The 22,495-nt window shown below is 38.0% G+C and overlaps 1 protein-coding gene across 13 annotated transcripts in view; it reads left to right on the forward strand.

Moving 5' to 3' along the window:
• Nucleotides 1-22,495, forward strand: part of LOC129775128 (polypyrimidine tract-binding protein 2) — a 658,886-nt gene that overhangs the window by 473,667 nt on the left and 162,724 nt on the right. For 3 of the 13 annotated variants that reach the window (XM_055779529.1, XM_055779430.1, XM_055779440.1), the window contains one exon: nt 8,213-8,275. The exons of the other annotated variants lie outside the window; for them this stretch is intronic. In XM_055779529.1, the coding sequence (XP_055635504.1) occupies nt 8,213-8,275 (63 nt within the window). Of the gene's footprint in view, nt 1-8,212; nt 8,276-22,495 lie in introns of those variants that run through there. 13 annotated transcript variants of the gene reach the window in all.

Below are 22,495 nucleotides of genomic sequence, written 5' to 3' on the forward strand. Positions count from 1 at the left end.
CGGGTATTGTTATTGACTTTTCAGAAAAAAAAATTTACTTTATCTCAGATGTATACTTTCAGGGGAAATCTTAAAATATGTTTGTTTTTCGTGATTTTTTGGATGTCCAACCCAATGAAATCCCAACTTTTCATATTTTTCTCGGAACTTTTTATTTTTTTTACTGACCTTTTATCGTAAATTATAAAATTTCAGTAACACAGTAACACTCTCATTATTGAGATATTTTAAAAAATGTTCAGTGTTGTTTTATTTAAAAAAAAACCATGCGTCTCCATAATGGATACCTTGAATCAATGGAAACGCATTGTTTTTTTTTTCAATGAGCGATGATATTTATTTTTTTCCTTTTTTCCTTCTTGCTCTTCAAGGCTAAGAGATTATTTTGAAATGAACACGGGCTATGGATTTTTCCGAAAATTGAGCAGGCAATTTTAACATAAAAATTGTAAAACATAAATGCCTTGAAAATGTGAAAAGAATTGGTAAGAAAAAAAAGGTACTTACGTATTAACGCCACCGCAGCGCAATTATTATTATGAATTTTGGTTTTACGTAATGAAATTTATTCTGAGATTGGTGTCATGGGGGCGAAGTCTCCATCTAACGAGGATAAGGAATCTATGCGGCCCCAAGTCGCCGAGATGACACAATTCGAGTCGGCCGCTGATCCGCCGTCGGAAGAGGCGGCTTTTCGCGAGCAAATCTGTGTTCCATCGATTGCCCGGTAAGTTTGAAACATAGGAGACGATCCTAAAATTCGATTTTTCAGATCACCCTTGTTTTGAATAGTGGACCTAAGAGGGAGACTAAAGAAAGCGTGTCTTAAATTTTCAAGATTTTGCAAGATTATGCGTAGCATGCTTCTGAACCACTTGTCAAACATGGCTTTTTGCCGATTTTATACAGCAACCACAATATTGACAAATTTAACGTTCGATCCTTTCATAGCAAATGATTTTCAAGAAAAAAAAACTGCAGCTCACAATAAACTTTTAGGGGATTTCTGTCTGTTGTTTTTTTTATGTTGTTTTAGTGTAGTAGCAAATTTTCATTAAAAAGTTTGTTTTTCTGCTTCCATCGGAATTTAATCTCGCAAGAGATGTTATATCTGTATAAATAAAAATGTATACCAAGTTGGCCCATTTAAATGTATGCATTTGTGGATCAGATGCTGTTCCATTATGGAATATTCAATTAGGATCGGTCGGAATGAATTTCAACAGATGTAAAGCATAGGTACAAAAAATCATCCCCATTCCAGCGATGTGACACGACACCAGCTGACCAGTCAACGTGAAATTTCCCGCCATCGGGCAAGTTTTGTGCACACGGAGCTCAACTTTAAATATTTCCAATAATCCCTACCATCGCTGGAAGGCTTTTCGATTCATCCTTCCAAAAAATTAAGGATTAGTTCGTCTGTCGTCTGCATCCCGCTTGCCTGCCTGCCTACCCAGGTCCAGGGGAATCCATCTTTGATGCACACGCTCTGTGGCTGCTGGGCAGGATTAAAATGGTTTGTTGTAAAACTCTTCACTCTCGCGCTGGTCCACCGCCACCTGACAACAGCAGCAAGCAGTCCAAAATCGGTTCGAATCACCCCGGATTTTAGTTCTACCGTAACAGCACACATACCTACCACACCTGCATGGATTGCAAAATTTTCCCGACAGGATCAAAGCTGCTGCAGCGTGTAGTGTAAGAGTGGTAACAGCAACACTACCTGGCGCTGATGATTTTGTGTGCACCAGCGCGTCCTGCAGGACCTTCCCGGATCCTCCCCCTCCCCTTGCGATGGTTCTAGTTTACATTTTTCTTTCCCTTTTTTTCCCCATCCATGACCGAAAAAAAAAAGAAGAATCGCACTCGTATGATGTGGGCTTTGGTTTTATGTTTTCCAATGAAGACGGGGGAGGGGAAGAAGATGATTTCGCCCGCGGCAAGATATGAAGTTGTTAGTGGAGAGAATGAAATTTAATTAAATTTCGCCAGCTAAAAAGGCGGTCGATCCAGGTGGGTTACCATTTTTTTGGAGAGTGCGAGGCAACGCCCATCCGCGCACTTTGTCCCGCGTCACCACGATAAAGTTTCCGACAGCGTCACGCACCGAGTGGAGAGGCCTGATGATTTATTAATTTATGGAAAAACTTTTCCCCTTAAAATCGCTTTCATGTAAGGGAAATAAAAGTTATCTTTCCTTTCGGGACATCCCGGCAATGATGAGGATGTGTATCGCGCTGTCTCGCGCGACGAGAGTTCAACACTTCGAAAGTATTTCTGTGTTTGGCGAAATCGGTGGAGATGCCTGCTCGGGCTGACTGCCAAAATCTGTCAGAAATCACTTTCACACGATGACAGCATCTCCCATCGCGCGAGGAACTGTGTCACGTGTGAAACTTCCGAAACATCGCACACCGTTCGTACGGCGCATTCGCAACGCTGAGCTTTTGATGCGGTACGACGATGATTGAATTACATAATTTTCCAATGCCGCGACTCGCCATCACTGTTTTGCGGAGAGTGAGTGTCACACATCCCGGGTAGCGTTAATAACCAGAATCTAAATTGAACACTGCACCCGGCAACCTAACGCACCACCACACAGAGGTCCAATTCAACCAGTCGGCGACCCGTCGCGCGATCCTCCGGAACTTGTTGTCGCGCTCCGTTGTCATTTGGAAGCATGCTGCCGCCTTTTCAGGAATTCATGAATTTATTAGTTCAATGAATTCCTACGAACTTTTCATCGAGTGTGTGTCACCATGCGAGACTGATGTCATAAAGCTTTATTGTTAGTGAGTGTGTCAAACCACGCTGCGAGCCCCACCCCCCTTTCCACGGGTGAGAGCCACAGCGGAAATCGGTCGTAGGTAATTCATTTACAGCAGCGAAACAAAACCATTTGGGGGTGAGTGGAAAAAAAACGACCCGGGTTAGGATTGAAACGGATGGATGGCTGTAGCTTATGGGAAAAACCGCCTTCGAGTGGGGAGAAGAGCTAGACCGCATGGTCCTATAATTATCGAATAATTTGTTCGATCCGAACACTAATTGAAGGGTTAATTTCAGATTTGTGCGCGCCTTCACCAAACGGCCGGTGGAATGCCAGAGAGAGAGAGTGAACTGCTGCCGCCGCCACGTGAGCTTTTGCCTATTGAACAGTTTTCAAATTTATTGACTCGCGCGCGCTCTCTATCGCGTGTGGGGGTGGTGCAAGTGCGCCTCAATCGAACACAGAGAGAGAGCGAGAGGGGGAAAGTTACGGAAATAAGTTGATATTTCCGATTCGCTTTGGGAACGAGGACACTAAAGCGCGCATATAGCTGGGAAGTGGAATCCTATTGATTCAACCGAGGCTTTATTGAAGTGGATGTAATTATAGGCTATTTCGAGCCAGAACATCAAAGATGCGATCGGTTCCGCAGGATATGCCTGTGCTGTGATCCATTCCAACGAGGAATGTTGACAATATTTAATCGAAAAATCGCAGTGGCTTTATTAAAATATTTCATTTTTGTCGTTTGGAATAAATGGCCACTTTTTGAATTGGGAATTGGATTCGAATTTGGCTGATCAGCTATTAAAATGGGCACCCAGAGTTGTTCGTTGTATTTCAAGTATTGAACCTGTTGCTGTCGGTCTCTGATGTGCTGTCTACAGATTGAGAAGGTCGGTTCCTTGCCTCGTGGATTTCATATTTTCGAACGTTGGATGTTTTTTCAAACAGGGAATATACAATTTCTGACGAATTTTCTGCTGAGTTTTCGACTCTTTGTTTCGTATCTCTGGGTGCTTGTATTGTGGTGGCGGTACGTTGTACATGTAGCAGACATACTGAAAAATGAATATGTTTGATGTTGTTTTTAACTTTTCAACATAGGATTCTTTTTTTTTAAACATGTTGGAGGTTTAGATCACTTCGAGCAGAATCACTTCCGAGCCTCGATAGGGTGCTGGTGAGCTTCAAATTCGAGGAGCAGGCTGAAAGACGTCGGCTCTACTCTCTACTCTCTACTCTCTACTCTCTACTCTCTACTCTCTACTCTCTACTCTCTACTCTCTACTCTCTACTCTCTACTCTCTACTCTCTACTCTCTACTCTCTACTCTCTACTCTCTACTCTCTACTCTCTACTCTCTACTCTCTACTCTCTACTCTCTACTCTCTACTCTCTACTCTCTACTCTCTACTCTCTACTCTCTACTCTCTACTCTCTACTCTCTACTCTCTACTCTCTACTCTCTACTCTCTACTCTCTACTCTCTACTCTCTACTCTCTACTCTCTACTCTCTACTCTCTACTCTCTACTCTCTACTCTCTACTCTCTACTCTCTACTCTCTACTCTCTACTCTCTACTCTCTACTCTCTACTCTGTACTCTCTACTCTCTACTCTCTACTCTCTACTCTCTACTCTCTACTCTCTACTCTCTACTCTCTACTCTCTACTCTCTACTCTCTACTCTCTACTCTCTACTCTCTACTTTCTATTCGCTGCTATGTATTGTTGCATCACACGCACACATTGTTGTTTTTATGCGTTATTGCTGTTCCCGGCAAATCGCCGTGTGTGACATTAGTCTGAAAGCTACGAGAGAACTGTATTTGGCCTCTTCAAGCTATGAACGAATGAACTTTAAAATTTGTAACTTCTATAATGTACAGAAGAAGAAGAAGAAGAAAGAGATGAATGTTCGCGATGCATACCCAGTACAGTACGTGTGTAGACATAAGAAAACAAATTGCGACATAAAGCCAGTGTATGTTCAACTTCTTCTTAAAAGCCTGTAACTGGATTTATTCAGCAGATGTAAACCGTGTTTGAATTCAGTGTATTTTCAATTCTTATAATAATATTTAATTCAATAAACTAATTGTTCGCGTATACACGCGCGATTTCTTTTGTTCGTTTATCTCTCTTATTCGAAAGCAGCTCGCGTTGTCGGTAGAGCTATGAGGGCAGGGCGGGTCTGCAACGAAAAGAAAGAATGTCACGGTGACACAACGTTCACCCGTCAAATACAGGAACTGATTGCACCTAATCGCTCCTCGCATGCTCGGTGAGCCCGCTGATTCAGGTAACAATCAGGTGCAGGCTTACCTCCACCGAACGCTCCCGTCGGTTCAGGATACGTCTTGAAGGAAGCTGCTTCCACTTGTGGGGACTCGATGGCTCCTTTGCGGTTATCCTCGCTGTCCACCCACGACCTCTTCGGTTGGCTCGTCTGTCTCAGCGATGTCTCAGATGCTCCTCCTTTGTTCCCGAATCACACTCGCAAGAACTCGCGGAACTACGATAAGGAAGGCAAATTCTGACAATCTTAGATTGAAGGTTGTCGATTAACGTGTTGACTCGCTCACGGCTCAATCCAGAAGAACTAGTCGCTCGTCGCGTATCCACCATCAGGACTCTTCACCCCGTCATGGCTGTCGTTTACGGGCTTTCGCCGTGGAGAGCCATTTCACAAATGACAGCTGATGTAGGGATAGAACTGTGAACTTCAAGTTAGGGAATGTAAGGATAAGGAGATGGATCGGGAACAGTGGGATTTGGCTTACCATCACCGTCGTGATTACTTTCTCGTTATCCTCGTGGATTGTGTTCCTAGCAACAGTCCAAGAAAGTGACGTGCTAATAATCACATCACCGATTCTGCTCTCTCAGAATCGTTACAAGCCACATAATCCACATTTTCAAGACCATTAAAATTTGTACTTAAATAGCCGAAATGATAAATAAGCTAAATGCGCGAGTTTGCGAGTTTTAATATTGACGAATTTCATGCCAACCCGTTTTAGGAGGTTTAGGTTTTACTTTTTCCTTATGAAAGTGCCCATCTTTCGATGTATGGACGACTTGTTGGAAATTGTAAGAGCTAATCATATAATTTAGAATTAAAAAAAAAAACACTTTCGAGAAAAATGAATTTTACTTTTTAAAATATTTTTTTTTCAGCGAAGTTTTTGTTGTAAATTTGTTAATTTCAATGAAAATTTAAACAATTTCCTACATTTCATTGTTTGATCAGAATTTTGTAGGTAATATAGTTTTTAAGTTATAACTTTTTGTAAAAAATCAAGAAAATTTTTCTTGTTTTTCATATTTTCTTTGAACAAATAACAACTAATCCTAATTTTTTTCAAAGTCAAGATAGCGATATGTCGACTTTCTATCTTTTGTAGTTTCTAAGGCATTTTTGTACGAAGACTCCTGAAAAAACTATGTTTTACACTCGTGTGTAAATTCAAAATAAACAATTTCCTATAATTAGTAATTCTTATTAGAAAATAAAATTCTTGTAAAAAATTTAAATAAAAAATTCAGAAAATAGTCTAATTTTTATTTGAATATTTCAAGTATGCAAAGTTGCTCAAATAACCAATGTCTTTACACACACAACGTTTCACTACAATCTGAGATGTCACTGCCAATGGCCAGTCAAGTTGGCGTGAAATTCGTCTGCTGCTTCCAACGAATAAACTTATCAAAAGAATTACCTTTTGAACCACTCGATTGGGTTTCGATCTTTTTACAGTGAATCAAAAGAGTATCTGTGAGCTTTCTAGGGAAATTTTCAAACTACGCTCCAAATGTCTACTTTTAAGCATTCCATTGAATATCATATTTTGGAAAATGAATTTATTCGTCGAAATTATCAGAGAAATGGGAAACAATTATATGTCTCAATAACCAAAAATTAAGTGTTACCGTAGTTTTGATATTTTATGTTTATGTTTGAATTTTTGAAAAATTTTACAACCATTGTCTTTTGTATTCGACACTTTTTTCCTTTTCGGAAATTGGCTCGGATTGAACCTCTGAACAAGGAATTTTTAGAAATGAAGATATTGGGCAAAATCGACAAAAAAGCAATTATTATTATTGAATTAAAAGAACAAACATTATAGAACCGCTACAGCCCAAATTTGACCGTTATTATTTTCTTAATTAGACACAGATTATTCTATATAGATTGTTTACAGTCATGATTATTTAGCTGAAAACACGAAAAATGCTTTTTCCATCTCTGAGTGGTGTTGGTGGTTACGTCAACCATGCCTATTTGGGCAGTGCCGTTTTATTTGTTTCCTAGAAAGTTTGTCCGAATACAGTAATTCTATGAAAAATGATCTACTGAATACTAAAATTTGCTCGGTTTTTTCTCAGATTATCTATATTTATTTTCTTCCGAAAAAAAATTGTCCCGTGTTTTTAATTTCACCCTCAGAGTCCATCATTCTGAACTATAAACTTCTTTACCAACCCGCTCATTCTTGAACATTTTTTTAACCGATTTCCGATATGGCGAAACCATTTGAAATATGTTAGTTTTTATTTGTTTATGCTTGAGTGCAAAGGTATGAAAGGTATTATTCAAGATGTTATGTTTCATCTATGAAAACCATGCGTCTCCATTGATTCTTAAATTGAAATTTACCAAAAATGAGCGTATTGGTAGAAAAGCCATCCTAGTTCAGAATGATTGAACCTAATGGTGAAATGAAAAAATCAGTCTAAAATTTGTCGGAAAGGAATAAAGGAATAAAGGAATAAAGGAATAAAGGAATAAAGGAATAAAGGAATAAAGGAATAAAGGAATAAAGGAATAAAGGAATAAAGGAATAAAGGAATAAAGGAATAAAGGAATAAAGGAATAAAGGAATAAAGGAATAAAGGAATAAAGGAATAAAGGAATAAAGGAATAAAGGAATAAAGGAATAAAGGAATAAAGGAATAAAGGAATAAAGGAATAAAGGAATAAAGGAATAAAGGAATAAAGGAATAAAGGAATAAAGGAATAAAGGAATAAAGGAATAAAGGAATAAAGGAATAAAGGAATAAAGGAATAAAGGAATAAAGGAATAAAGGAATAAAGGAATAAAGGAATAAAGGAATAAAGGAATAAAGGAATAAAGGAATAAAGGAATAAAGGAATAAAGGAATAAAGGAATAAAGGAATAAAGGAATAAAGGAATAAAGGAATAAAGAAGATTTGAGCAAACTTTTTTTTCAGTAGATTTTTTATCAGATTTACTGAATATTTTTCATTCAAAGTGGGTAATCGAAAATGAATTCAGTGTTTCAAAAGTAGGAATAAAAAAAAAAAGATTCATTCGAATGAGATATAAACACGAGATACACGAAATTTTACGTCAAACCCGGCATAATTTGGTTAAATAACCGATTCACTTTTTATCTCTCTTCCAGGTAAGCGTTCCCACTGACGACGGACCAATCGAACTAATTTCAACAGCAAGCAACAACGAAATGGTGAGCTTATTTTGAATATCATATCTCTACTTGAACTATGCACACAGAACCCCCCGGATCCCAAGCGAGTCTCATATCCTTCTATACTGCTCCTACTGTGCGCGATGGAATAAAGGGGGAAGCTCCCCAAATGGGACTCAATTTTTGAAATATGGTTGGCACTAAACACAATCGAACGACGACGACGACGACCCTCCTGTGCTTCCACCCAATCTGTCCACCAACGAAAGTGACAGACAAAGGGGCTAACGTTCAATCGAATGTCAAATTAGTTCCATCAATTGGGCCATGTTTTTTTTCGCTCTCTCGCTTCTTTTCTTCATTGGTCGAAGGACCAGAAGGTCCCACCCGATCAACACAGCGCGCTACTGCTATTGTTCGGGGGAAAATGGACGGTAAAATTGAATCATTCTTTTGTCCCGTGTGGTCCATCGCAACAATCACATCGGTTGATGAACGAGAAAAAAAAATGGTGACCGAAGGACAGTTCGACGATTTGAGGAGACTGGATTTTCGCTCTTTTTCCGCAGATTCCGACACTGTTTCGAAATTTCATCAATCTTCGAGTTGGATCAGTCGGAACGTGACCACCGATTCACCGGTGGTGGTTCGTCTTCTTGCCGGACATTTGCATTTAGGTTTTCCAAGGGGAACCCTACCGGATCCTTCAACGAAAGAGATAGTAAATTATCAAATGCAGAGACGCAAAGGACGACGACGAGAAAACGTCCTGCTGTTTGTTTGGTTTACCCTCCGTTCGGGTTCGGGAAACAAATCGAAAGTTAACGTTAGGCTTCAGCTTCACGCCTTCGCCTTCGATTGACGGGCCGTAACAGGTTGACGCTTGTTCCCTCAACTAGCTTCCCACTTTCCCACTAGACCCACAAAATCAATTGAATTGTTTGATTTTGCACGACGGCTTGGTCGGTTGGCGCGTCCTTGTCTTCCCCCCTCCAATCTCTGTCGGCCGAGTTCAGCTTATCAAACCGAATTGTCTGCAGCAGGACTCAATCTAATTAGTGTCATCGACTTAATCTCTCTGACTTCACGCCACTCACAAGGCCGCAAATCACTTTCCCACTCGGTCCAGATTGCATCGAATGCAGCCCATCCACCGAGTAAAGGAAGAAGTCTCTGATCGCTCAATCGGATCGCTATTGTCACTTGCAAATTCCACAATGGTCAGTTCATTTTCATCCCACACCCACTCCGACGAAAGCACAGATGGACAGATACTGGTCAGTTAACCATTTTCGGCCTGGCCAACCCTCCGCCCGCCTTGTTCCATCGTTTCGCTCGATTCTGAAGGGAGGTAGATTATCACGCCCCAAGAGCAACAGCAGCAGCCGAAGGTTTGATCTGCAAACCACGAATCCAACCACCAACCCCCATCTAGCTCTAATGCTGTTGATGCCGTGTACCTCTTTTCCGTGCAGCAGCATCATCAGCATCAGCGAACTTTGTGTGCCCGAGCGGAAGAAACAAAGTGCATTTACATTTTATGCTAATCTGTTAATGGATTTTACTTTAATTTCAATATACATTACACACAACCGAAACGAAAACCGCCACCATCTACTGCTACTACCTGCTGGGGCTAGGTGGCAGCCGCAAGAGTGCAACATCGACAACCGACTCCACGGCTTCAATTTGCAGAATATGTCCACCCCCCTCGGTGGAAAATTTTAGTTGTTTTTGATAACGCAGAGCGCTGATGGAAGGTGTGTACAGGTCCCTGGTTTGGATAAGTTGTTTCCGGATCGAGCGAAAGAGGCTTGCATTGGCCTGGGTTTATTTGAATGCAGGCAACTGCGATAACCGGTGGATTACTAGTTTTGATTTCAGTTGAGAATGTTCTCTAGAACTACCGATGACCAACGACCAACATGATTAAAAAAAATATTTTCCATTCTCTTCTAACTCATCTTGGATTTTGATTTGATATTTGATCATTCAAATTGGGTTTTGGATACTTTTTACATGGTTACCCACCGAAACTCTTTGGAAATTTCAATGAAAATTTCATAAATTAAAAACAATTTCAGGGGAGAAAAATATGATTTCATGATCCATTCATTCAATTCATTACTTATACAAAACTAAGAAAAAATTATTACGAATTACAAACAATGAAGAAAAATACGAAAGGAAAAAGCAAGTAGCTAATAAATTGGAGTTAATAATAAAAAAAAAATCAAAATATGAATTAACATTGAGTTGAAAAAATTAGGATAAGATATAAGAGATAGAACAACGAGATATTGAAACAAAACGAATTCATACGTTTAATGATGAATCTCAGAATAAAATGAAAAAATGGAGGCAAATACGAAAAAATAGTTGAATGAACGAAATCATTTGCGGATAAAAATTATTGCTAAGTTTCAAACAACATTAACAAAATTTAATTTATCTATTTATTTGTTAGAAAAAAAAATCAACCTACAATTTTTGTTTACGAAATTAATAAATACGATAATTGAATAAGAAACGACATAATTTTTTTTCAGAACAAAGAAGAAAACTATCAAGAAAATTACGAAAGGAAAAACGAAGTAGCTAATAAATTGTATTTAGTAATAAAAAAACACAAAAAAGAATATACTTAACATTGAATTTAAAAAACTATGACAAAAAAAGAAGATAACGAAATTTTGAAACCAGACGAATTTATATCTTTAACACGTTAAGTCCCGATTTTTCGTTCAGCGCGCATCAAGAGCGTTTGCACAATATCAGTGCCGGTCCCAGTGCCCAAAGTTATTTATTGTATAAATAGAAAATAGTCAGCAATTCGATTAGAAAGCAGTCACATTCTATAAAACATCCGAAAACAAACCGTATATATTTTTATTTTCTTATTTGTTAACTATCAGTCCCAGCCAGTTAGACCCCAGGGGCCGACGCTGGGCTTAACGTGTTAATAATTTTACCAATAAAATGAATTAATGAAAGTAAACAAATAATAATAAAAAAATAATTGAATGAACGAATAAAAATCATTGCTAAATTTTAAACAACATAAAAAAGTTTTAATTTATCTATTTATTTGTTGAAAAAAATAAAATTAACTCAGAAATTTTTTTTTTTATGATATCAATGAATCCGATAATTGAAAAAGAAACGACATAATACATTTTTCAAGAAGAAAAAAAGAAAATATGATTGGAAAATACGAAAATGGAAGTAGCTAATAATTTGGAGTTAGTAATAGAAAAAATCAAAAGAGATGAACCAGTCTACGGCTGAAAGCCTCTATAATAAAGAATTAAAAAAAAATCAAAAATAAGAAAAATATAACATTGAATTTAATAAATTAGCATAAAAAGAAGATAACAAGATTTTGAAACCAGACGAATTTATATGTTTAATTAATCTCACAATAGAATAAAATAATGAAAGCAAATAAACAATACTAAAAAATTGTGAAATGAAAGAAGTTATCCTCGGAGAAAAAATATTGCTAAAATTTAAACAACATAAACAAGTTTGAATTTATCTTTTTATTTGTTAGAATAGAAGAAAATCAACTCGAAAAATATAAATTTTATTTGATGACATCAATAAATACGATAATTGAATAAGAAACGACGATTTTTTTCCAGAAGATTTTTTTTTAAAGTTACAATTTACGCAATAGAAAAAGCAAAAATTATTGTGACTCATAATTCACAATAAGATCAAGTTTTTTTTATTTTGCGAAATAAGAAAAAAAAACTTAATCTTAAAATATAAACTGGTAAATGGGAGTAAATAATTAGAAAATTTAAAATCAGAACAGCTTAGAAGTTGAATTTGGAAGTTGGAAATTTACAATGAGAATTTTAAACAAGACCAATTTGTATAATCAATGAATTTTAAGCCTCAAAAAAACAAGAAATGGAATGAATAAATACGCAAATGTTCATTTCGTTCGATTCCGAGCAATAATTGATGAATTTCATGCCAAATCGTCTTAGGAGTTGGTAGCAGTGAACCATTGTAGGTGTGAGCAACTTTGCATAATTGAAATATTAAAAAAAAATTAGACCACTTTTTGAAAAGGGCCAACAATTGTTTCTTGATTTTTCACAAAAAATTATTACTCACAAACTATAATACTTTCAAAATTCTGGTTTTAAGGATGAAATATGGGGAATTGTTTAAATTTTCATAATTCTTTTTTTAATTTCTCTGAAAAAAAATATTTCAAAAATTAGATATAATTTTTTTCGAAAACGTATTTTTTTTCATTTTCAAAAAAAATATGAATAGCCCTTGCAATTTCTAACAAGTCCTCTATACATCGGAAGATGGGCACTTTTACAGAACAAATCTCTTAAAACAACTTTTTCATGTTTTCTTTGAAAAAAAATACAGCTAATTCAATTTTTTTTAAAGTCAAAATAGCAATATAGTGTATTGAACAAAGTTTAAGATCTTATTAAAATATGAACTTTCGTCGAAGACGTCAACTTTCTATCTTGTATAGTTCCTGGAATATAAGAAGTGTGAAGACTCCGAAAAAAAAGGTTTACTCGTAACATTTTTGTTTGTAAATTCTCGCGTTTTACATGTTCTTGACATGTTTCTAAACAGAAAAAAGTCTTGACTTGCTGGAAATTGTAAGGGCTATTTATATCAATTTTTTTAAACATTTTTTTAAAAATACGTTTTCGAGAAAAAATGATTTAAATTTCCGAAATATTAAAAAATTGGGTTTTTTTAAATGTAGGAAATTGTTCTAATTTTCAATTTATGTTCAATACACTATATCGCTATCTTGACTTGAAAAAAAAATAGGATTAGTCGTATTTTTTCAAAGAAAACATGAAAAAATTGGAGATTTTTTTTTGTTTTAAAAGTGCCCATCTTTCGACTTGTTGGAAATTGTAAGGGCTATTCATATTTTTTTTGAAATTTAAACAAATAATGCTTTTTCGATAGAAATTATATCTAATTTTAAAAAAAAAATTCAGCGAAAATTAAAAAAGTGTTTTTATGAAAATTTACACTATTTTTTATATTTCATCCTTAAAACCAGAATTTTGATAGTATATTAGTTTGTGAGTAATAATTTCTTGTAAAAAATCAAGAAAAAATTGTTGGCCCTTCTCAAAACGTAGTCTATTTTTTTTGAATGTTTATTTTTTTTAAACAATTTGCTTCATTCACCAGAATTTTATTGGTATTATAGTTTTTGATTTACAATCGCGAATTCCAGAATATAAATAAACGTTTCAGAAGAGAAAAGATAAATTTGAAAATTAACTTTCAAGAAACAAACAAAACAAGAAATATTATGAATTACATCCAATTGAAAAAAAGAAAGCTCCAAATTCAAAAATTAAAGCTGACTAATGAAGTTAGTAATTGAAAAAATAAAAATCTGAAAATCTTAATTATTTAATTTCTGAATTCTGAAAAATAATGAACTAAATAGTTGCGACCAAAAATTTTTGCTTAATTTTAAACAACACGGAAAATGTTCAAAATTTAATTTTTAATAATATTGATTTTTTTTATTTTAATTCGAACATAAATATTGTTCTTTTAAAAACATCTTAATCAATAGATTCGATCATTGCAACGGTACGATTCAATTGAATACGATGTATCGAATCCTCATTCAATGGAAGCAGACAATCGGGAACCGTGACCGAGAGTGTCACCACTGAAATGTATGTTCTTAACCGCGCTAACTTTCGACGGCAATTTCGCCACTTCATACTTTCAAATTTACCCTCATTAAATGGAGCGCTCATGGGGCGCATCCATTCCGGTATCGTGCGGATGGCACAGAACCCACCGCATAAACTGCCATCAGCTAAAATTAAACTCCTCCCCCCATCCGCCTCCACCCCGGAAAGATCCCATCAAACTTGACGACTCTTTCCTGGAATTGACGCCCGCGTTGTAAACGATGGAAGTGATCGCGGCGATGATTGCCGCTAGCAGCGAGGCGACTCCTCTCTATAGCTAAATATTGGCCGCCGCCGCCGACGCGTGACTGCCATTGTAATCGCCGTAAATCAGCTCCGCTTTTAGGGGCCATTTTGTGTGGTGTGGTGCTGCGCTTTAACCGGAGCGCATTATTAAAATGTACCGTCGTTTCAGGTTTTTTTCCTTCCTTTGGTACCTACTACTCCACTCACAAATCCTTTAAATATTAACCTTAATGGCGCACACTCGCAGGGAAAACTCTCGTAAACCGCACTTCGATTATAAATCCTGATCCTTTCTTGCGGGGTTGGGTTCGTGCGACAAAGTGCCATTTTGCAAATTTATTAAAGCCAGAAAAACTCCCCATGTCTTGGGCCGATGTGAGAGGCACACACAAGAAAAGGATATTAAACTAATATCTCCTATCCAGCTTTGGCAGCAGTCGGTGGCCCATCCTCCCATCAACTTTCGTAACATCGTAACGGATCTCTCCTTTGGGAGTGCTTTTTTGCTCACGCCGCCGAGGTAAAATGGGGCATACAAGATAATAATCGTATGTTTCCCACCGAGTGAATGGAGACGGAGGCGTGAAACCTCTCCAGAATGTTCAGCCTCGTCGTTGTTGAAAATAAAAAGGACAGATATAAGAGGGCCGAGACACGAAACGGAGAAACTCCTTGCCGAGAACACAAGGACTTATGTGTTGCACCTCCGCCCCAGCAGTAGTTGAAGGCTACGTGATGTGTACCAAGGCACCGTGTTGGGTAAATATTTATATTCAATTTAGTTCTATCTTTCCTCCGAGTTGAGCAGTTGAGATTTTACACCCCCTTCTCGAGGCTGACGAGACCACACATTTCGGAAGCTGCTGCTGCTGACTCGGCTGCAACACCGAAGCCCAATGTTTAACCAAATCTAAGGCTTTTAATGATCCCTCTTCATGCGTCCTATTGGTGGTGAGGCATCATTACTGTTCGACCCTTCCTTGGGTTCCCGGCGTTGCTCCGTACAGGTCAGCACCAACGGCGGCATTAGCCGCGTCAGCATGATGCCAATTTCTTGCCGTCAGCCGGAAATATGCTGAAAATCGTTTCCTTCCGGTCATCGACAACTATGTGGCGCCCTGATGAGGAGCTGCCTCCGGCTGTGACGTTGCGCAAAAAAAAAACAGACATCCCAACGATGGCAACCCAATTCACCTAGTGAGATCTGCCTCCTCTACACTGTGTAACCGTCGCATTTGGACGGGCCGTGTATCTCGTCTCGGTGTGAAAAAGGGATGTTTTGTGCTTCCCGGTGGTAGCAGTGGCGGTGGTTGTCCCACGTCCTATTTGTGCAAGGAGTTGTAGCATTTGAATAAATATGGGGCGCGCAGTGGGAAGGATTGGAGTGAGTCCCCTGTCTCCCCGAGGGCGACAACAGCCGCCGTGTGTACAGATCACGGAGACTTGATGATGACGACGGCTCTCTCACCATTAGTCAGTCGTCCTCGTCCTCATCCTCGTCGTCGTTGGGTCGTTGCTCTTCATTTTCCGACATGACACAGCGAAAAACCGAAAAAAGAGAGTCTCGGGTATATTTGTGTCAGATGTGGGTTTTTTTTTTGCTCTCATTCCTCACTTTGATGGAAGTTTATTCAAATCATTTCCCAACTGTCGAGGCAGGCAGTGTGCCCGCCTTGTACATCCGTCGACCCGTCCAACCCGTCCAACCCGTTATTTCTATCTTGCATTCATTTGGAGGATTCACACTTTGTTTGTGTTCTGGAAACTCACCGTAAGTTCACCGTGGTGTGGTGTGGCCCCAAATTAAGGCTACTTCGGTGTGCCTGGGTGAAAGAAAGAAGCAGGCTGGGAAAGGGTTCCTGGGATGCTGCATGATAGATGGCTGTTCGTGACCTCGACACGTTCCACAGAGAGCGAGCAAACTTGAAACGCTTGAAGTTTAAAATTATTCTCAAACATTACAAACTATTTGAACTAGCCGAGCTCCAACATAGAAGGCTTCTTATTTTTTTTTCCTCTTCCAAACATTAGAATACACGTGCATATGCATAATCATCTCTAAATTTGGTAAAAGAGCCCAATAGAGCAATACATTAGATTACATGAGATCTACAAACTTTCCGGTCTTCTCTTTTAATTCCACCTAATCATATTGATTTCCGTGAATTCTGATCGAACATGCCGACAATAGGTTCATAAAAGATGCCAATCGTAAAAAGAAGGATCCACCGAAACATGTACACTGTTTCCGTATTGTTATGACCCATCGATGTGGTGTGCCAATTGCGCTCGAATTTCATTCGGAACCAAATGGATTGTGTTGTGCAGGTGCCAAAGTCAAATTATCACCGTTGACTCAACAATCAGAGCCCCTGCGACTGCCACTTGTCAGAATCAAGACCTTTTTTGACGAATGACCACTGGTTCCTTTCGAATGACGTCCGACACTCAAGACAAATTATTTTAGTAACTCTATCTATACAGCCATACCAAACCGATATAGTGGTTCTCAGATTTTCGTGAAAATTGGTAGTTTTGTTTTTCATCGCAAGAAATTAGACCCGTATTTTTTTAATTTTTTCATTAGGGTGATCATTTTCATTTTAGAGTTGTCCGAAAAATCTACTTTTACCTCTAGTCTGGTCTTTTTTGAAAAAATACTACACTTGCAGAAAATTATAATTCTGTTCTCGTTATTACAGATTGTACTCGTTTTTTATTGTTTTCATAGTCTCGGGACCAAGGGCGCTATATTTTTTTAATATATTTTTTATGAAAGCTTATTCACATAACATATGTCGAAACCAGAGAGGCGTTTTTTTCGTTTTTAAGTTATGATTTTTCAAAATTAAAAGATGGTTCAAAAAATATTTTTTTTCCTCTTTTTTCCAACACAAACGTTCACAACTTCTGATTTACTGGACCGATTCAGATGATCAACATTACAGCCAAATTACAGCCAATAAGATAGTCTTTTTTGAAAAATATTAGCCTTGCGAAAAAAAATTGATTTTGATTACGTAATTATTTATTGTATTAGTTTTTAGTTTATATGGTTTCGGGACCAAGGATGCTATATTTTTTCTTGAAAGTTGAGGTTTTTTTTACATAGCATATCAAAAAATCAGAGATGTGTTATTTTTCGTTTTTAAGTTATGATTTTTTAAACTTCACATGTTTTCAGTCTTCGTTCAATATTTCTATGCGACTAGACTAGATGTATGCGACTAGAATTCGATGAATTGGCAAATACGTGATTTTTTTCTAAAAAGGCTAGTTAATTGGCTTTAATTTGATATATTGATCATCTGAATCGGTCTAGTAGTTCAAAAGTAATAAATTTTTGAAGGTCAATTTTGGAAAAAAAAAAAGTAAAAAATGATCTTTCGAACCATCGGTTAACTTTGAAAAATCATAACTTAAAAACTAAAAAAACGCCTCTCTGGTTTCGACATATGTTATGTGAAAAATCCTCAGCTTTTCAGAAAAAAATATAAAAAAATATAGCGCCCTTGGTCCCGAGACTATGAATACAATAAAAAAGGAATACAATCAATAATAACGAGAGCAGAATTCAAATTTTCTGCAGGTGTTGTATTTTTTCTGAAAAGACCAGGCTTTAATTTGATATGTCGATCATCTGAATCGGTTTAGTAGTTCAAAAGTTATGAATTTTTGGAAAAAGGGGAAAAAGTTGATTTTTTGGACAACCCTAAAATAGAAATGGACCCCTTACTAAAAAAATAAAAAAATATGGGTCTAATGTTTTGCGATAAAGAACAAAATTACCACTTTTGACGAAAATCTCAACGCCGTCTCAAGGTAGTATTACTCGCGTCATTTTTATTCAGATTTTTATGCCAAGCTACGCGCCTTGAATGTACCCGGAGTGACAAACTCTACAATACGTGTGGCCAAAATGCACGTCAGAAGAAATTTCTTTGAAGTAAAACGACTGCGATTCCTATAACTCAATCGACAGAAGCGGCGGAAGGAAGAATACATTCCCTTGAGAAACGCTGTCATGAGCGACGCCGACGCAGCCTTTGCTATTGCCCTGCCAAAACGCAATGCTCTGTCATGATATTATGGCATAAATTCGGAAAAATGGCAATGGATTTTCAAATGTAGCAAACACACTTTTCAAAAACAAAATCATATATAAAAAATAACTCAAACATATAAAATACAGTAAAACCCCGATTATCAGTGGAATAGTCTGGCTAGCTCACTGCGGACAACATCTACAAAGTCGTGTACACCAGTGGTTAGATAATGTGAAGGCCATGACCAGAACAAAAGTTCATGAGCCTATCACTCACTGAGAAATTTCGGGAAGGCCTATAAATTTACTATGGTACTCGCTGTCGCGAATAATCTACTCGTGGATAATAGGAGTTCCACTGTATGTGTATCATGTCAAAGGTTTACCTTTCAAAATTCACTGCAGGTAGGGCAACATCTTGAACGAAAATTGTGTCTGATAATGATTTTATATCTCTATTAGGGTGGCCGCGAAAACGGTCATATCAAATTTCAAAAACCGAACATGTACATTTTTTTGGCCTAAAAAATGACCTGTGCAGAATTTCAGCTCAATCGGACATGACTTAGGGGTTCCTCAAAACGCTCATTGTTTTAATTTTTGGGAGTTGTTCGAGGGTCAAAAAATCAAAAATATGAGCGCTTTGAGGCACCCCTAAATCATTTCCGATTGAGTTGAAATTCTGCTCAGGTTATTTTTTTAAGGGAAATAAAAAAATGTACATGGTCGGTTTTTGAAATTTGACATGACATAAAAATATAAATTGTGAATGTAAATTTACTTTTCTGTATCAAACATCTATAATTTTGGCGGGACGATGTTCGCCGGTCAGCTAGTACTTTTGTAAAAAAAAATGAGATTCTAGGGAAAATTCTTCAAAATTATGCCAGCGAATAAAGAAGTCCAATTTCTTCAAATTTATTTCGTTGGCAGTTGTGAAACCAAAATTGATCAGCACTGTGCAGGTCATTGGAGAATTGCAAAAACTTCGCTTCACAAACCCAACGCTTTGATTTGATTATTCAAGACGGCTTGGGAAATTTTCCTCCTGGCGATCAAGATATTATTATCGGAGCAGATAGACGTTCGACTGAATTTTTTATAAACATTAATTTTATGCCCCACAATTGCACTGAATTACCCTAGCATTTGATTGGCTCAAACTCCTTACTTACAAAGCAGATTGTACTCGATCGCTGAATGAATTTGTTTATGTTTTTATGAACGGCTTCTCTGATGATTAGCAGTAAGACTTAACGTAAGAACTTTGTAACTAGAGTTAAGATCAGTATTATTGTAGAGTTTAAAGAGTTCGGATGGTGAATAAATATAATGGCAAAGAGTTGAAATGGCAAAGAGTTGAAATGGCAAATAAAAATATAGTATAATCTTTGATTGAATGACAGTATAGTGTATGGCGTTGGTGAATAAAATTGTAGTATATGGCGACCGTGACAGAACCCGAATCTGCAATCTTCGGATCCGAAGCCCGACGAAATTAATATTATCAGGCATTTATACAACAACCTTGCATTTCAGCCGGCCTTGGTTCGATCTCCGTTGACATCGTTTGGGGTTCTTATTTTTGGGTACAATCCCAAGCTGATGTTCAGTTGTCTGAGAGAAAGAGATGTCTGCTCCCATACACACAAATATTTTAAAACTTTTGGAATAGGTGCTTTTATTTGTTCATTTGACCCTTCAACACACGAAAAAGCTTTTTTTTCAGCTGACGATGAAATGTTTTCTGTCAACGCTAGTTTGGGTGCAGTTAAGATGGACAAGAGCGGAATCTTTGATACTCGGAACATCTCCATTCAAATAAGTAACTTTCGCGTATACCAGTTCATGATCGAAAATTTTCCTGATTTCCTCTACAAAACCTTTTCCACATTCTGAAACAGATCGTTAGCTCAAATTGACCACCGCGCCGCAATCGATTGGCCATTACAGATTACCTACAAATCGACGAGTGCTTTCACAGTCACTCCCACACCACATGCACTGACTCTTGCCAACTTTAATGGTACAACTGCGCGGCTACCACAAACAATGTGAACAAAGTCTACAGAAGATTCGAGACCAGATGATGATGATGCTCTGTTGCTTCAATCTGTTCCAATTGGCAAACAATCGTTGTCTTCCCCCACACCCCCACCTGTTTCTGTTTTTCTCAAGCACACACAAGACACGCGAGCGGTGGCAAGCCGATATCGAACTCCCCGACTTTGCCGCTTCGGGGAAAACCAAAGGAAAATCAATTCAATTTTCGTAATGAACTAGATGCAATAAAACTCTCGTTCTCGCTTGCTTTCTCGGATTTGGTCCGACGAGCCAACAACAACAATAACACAGCCAACCAGCCAGCCACAATCATTTTCTAATAAATATCAATTTAGCGACTCCTATACACACACACACACACACACACACCCATACCCAGTCTCGTCGTTCGGCTGTGAAGGAAGTGCGTCCCTCCGCCGCCGATCGAATTCACTCATTCGAGAAAGTGTGGGTGGGTGGAGGAGGATATCATCCTGTTGCGCTTTGCGCTGTTGTGCCGCCCCGTTCTCAGAAGATTGATAGGTGCCTGGTGTTTCCGTCCCCTGGCATCCCTCTCACTAGAGGTATTTCCGTGTGTGTTGTTGTTGTTGTTGTTGTTAGGATGCGGGGCGGCGGAGGAGGAATCAATGAATGAATGGACGGGCACTTGTATCTCTGCCGAGAGGGCGACTTTAAGTCTTTCACTACTGCCGTCTATAGGCCGGAGGGTTGAACGGAATGTTGAACTCCGGATGATGATGGAGAGACTTTTTGGCAACGGTAGAAGTACGCACTGTAGAATCCATTCAATACAATTGGAACATATGGCAGTTCTTAGGGTGCACCTTTCTGAACGAAGTTGATATGTAAAATCGGCTTCATAACCACTTTGGAAAATTCGTAACTTTCTAATGTGTACTTTTAGGAGAAACCGTCGAAACTTTTATTTTCCTGCGGTTTTCAATGTGTCGAGACCAAAGAAACTCTAGCTGTGAAAATATGGAAATCATTGCTTTTTATCGCATTTTTCGTTTTACTCTTCTACTCGCGTACTTTGCTTTTCTTCTTCTCTCCTCCTCTCCTTCTCTCCTTCTCTCCTTCTCTCCTCTCCTTCTCTCCTTCTCTCCTTCTCTCCTTCTCTCCTTCTCTCCTTCTCTCCTTCTCTCTTTCTCTCCTTCTCTCCTTCTCTCCTTCTCTCCTTCTCTCCTTCTCTCCTTCTCTCCTTCTCTCCTTCTCTCCTTCTCTCCTTCTCTCCTTCTCTCCTTCTCTCCTTCTCTCCTTCTCTCCTTCTCTCCTTCTCTCCTTCTCTCCTTCTCTCCTTCTCTCCTTCTCTCCTTCTCTCCTTCTCTCCTTCTCTCCTTCTCTCCTTCTCTCCTTCTCTCCTTCTCTCCTTCTCTCCTTCTCTCCTTCTCTCCTTCTCTCCGTCTCTCCTTCTCTCCTTCTCTCCTTCTCTCCTTCTCTCCTTCTCTCCTTCTCTCCTTCTCTCCTTCTCTCCTTCTCTCCTTCTCTCCTTCTCTCCTTCTCTCCTTCTCTCCTTCTCTCCTTTTCTCCTTCTCTCCTTCTCTCCTTCTCTCCTTCTCTCCTTCTCTCCTTTTCTCCTTCTCTCTTTTGCTATTTCGCGATCTTGGTCCTTCTTGATATATCGATCCTTGGCCCTTTTCAGGGTCAGTTAAACTTTCTATTGGAGTGTTATTTATAAGTTTTCATTCTAAGACAATATTCCGAACCGATTAACGTCAACAGTGCGGTCGTGTCTTGTACATAATTTCCTATATTTCTTTTCCTATCATTAACATAATTTATTTTCAACAAAAGCTATAAGTTCAGATATCATGACAGCATTTGATAATTTGGTCAACTATCTGAAGAAGCTCAAGAAGCAATATACATGCTGATCAGAAAGAAAGGATTACAGGAAACAAGGAAAGCGTCCAATATTTACAGTTATATATGGGTTTGATCCAATAAAAAATCCAATGGAACGAAATTCGCTAAATAAATCACTTTTATAAATTTTTATATGTTTTTCCAACTTCCCCATAACGTTTTTGGCATAAAAACCCGACGCAGACCAAAACACAGCAGACCTAAAAATGATCATTCGAGTTCATTGATTCACGTTCTCGAGTAAAATCGTGACGTACGGACAACAAATCATTTTTATTTATATAGATACAGACATTCCATGCCAAACTAATATAGTGG

This window comes from Toxorhynchites rutilus, chromosome 1 (genome assembly GCF_029784135.1).
Source record: "Toxorhynchites rutilus septentrionalis strain SRP chromosome 1, ASM2978413v1, whole genome shotgun sequence".
In the NCBI taxonomy this organism is placed as follows: Eukaryota; Metazoa; Arthropoda; class Insecta; order Diptera; family Culicidae; genus Toxorhynchites; species Toxorhynchites rutilus.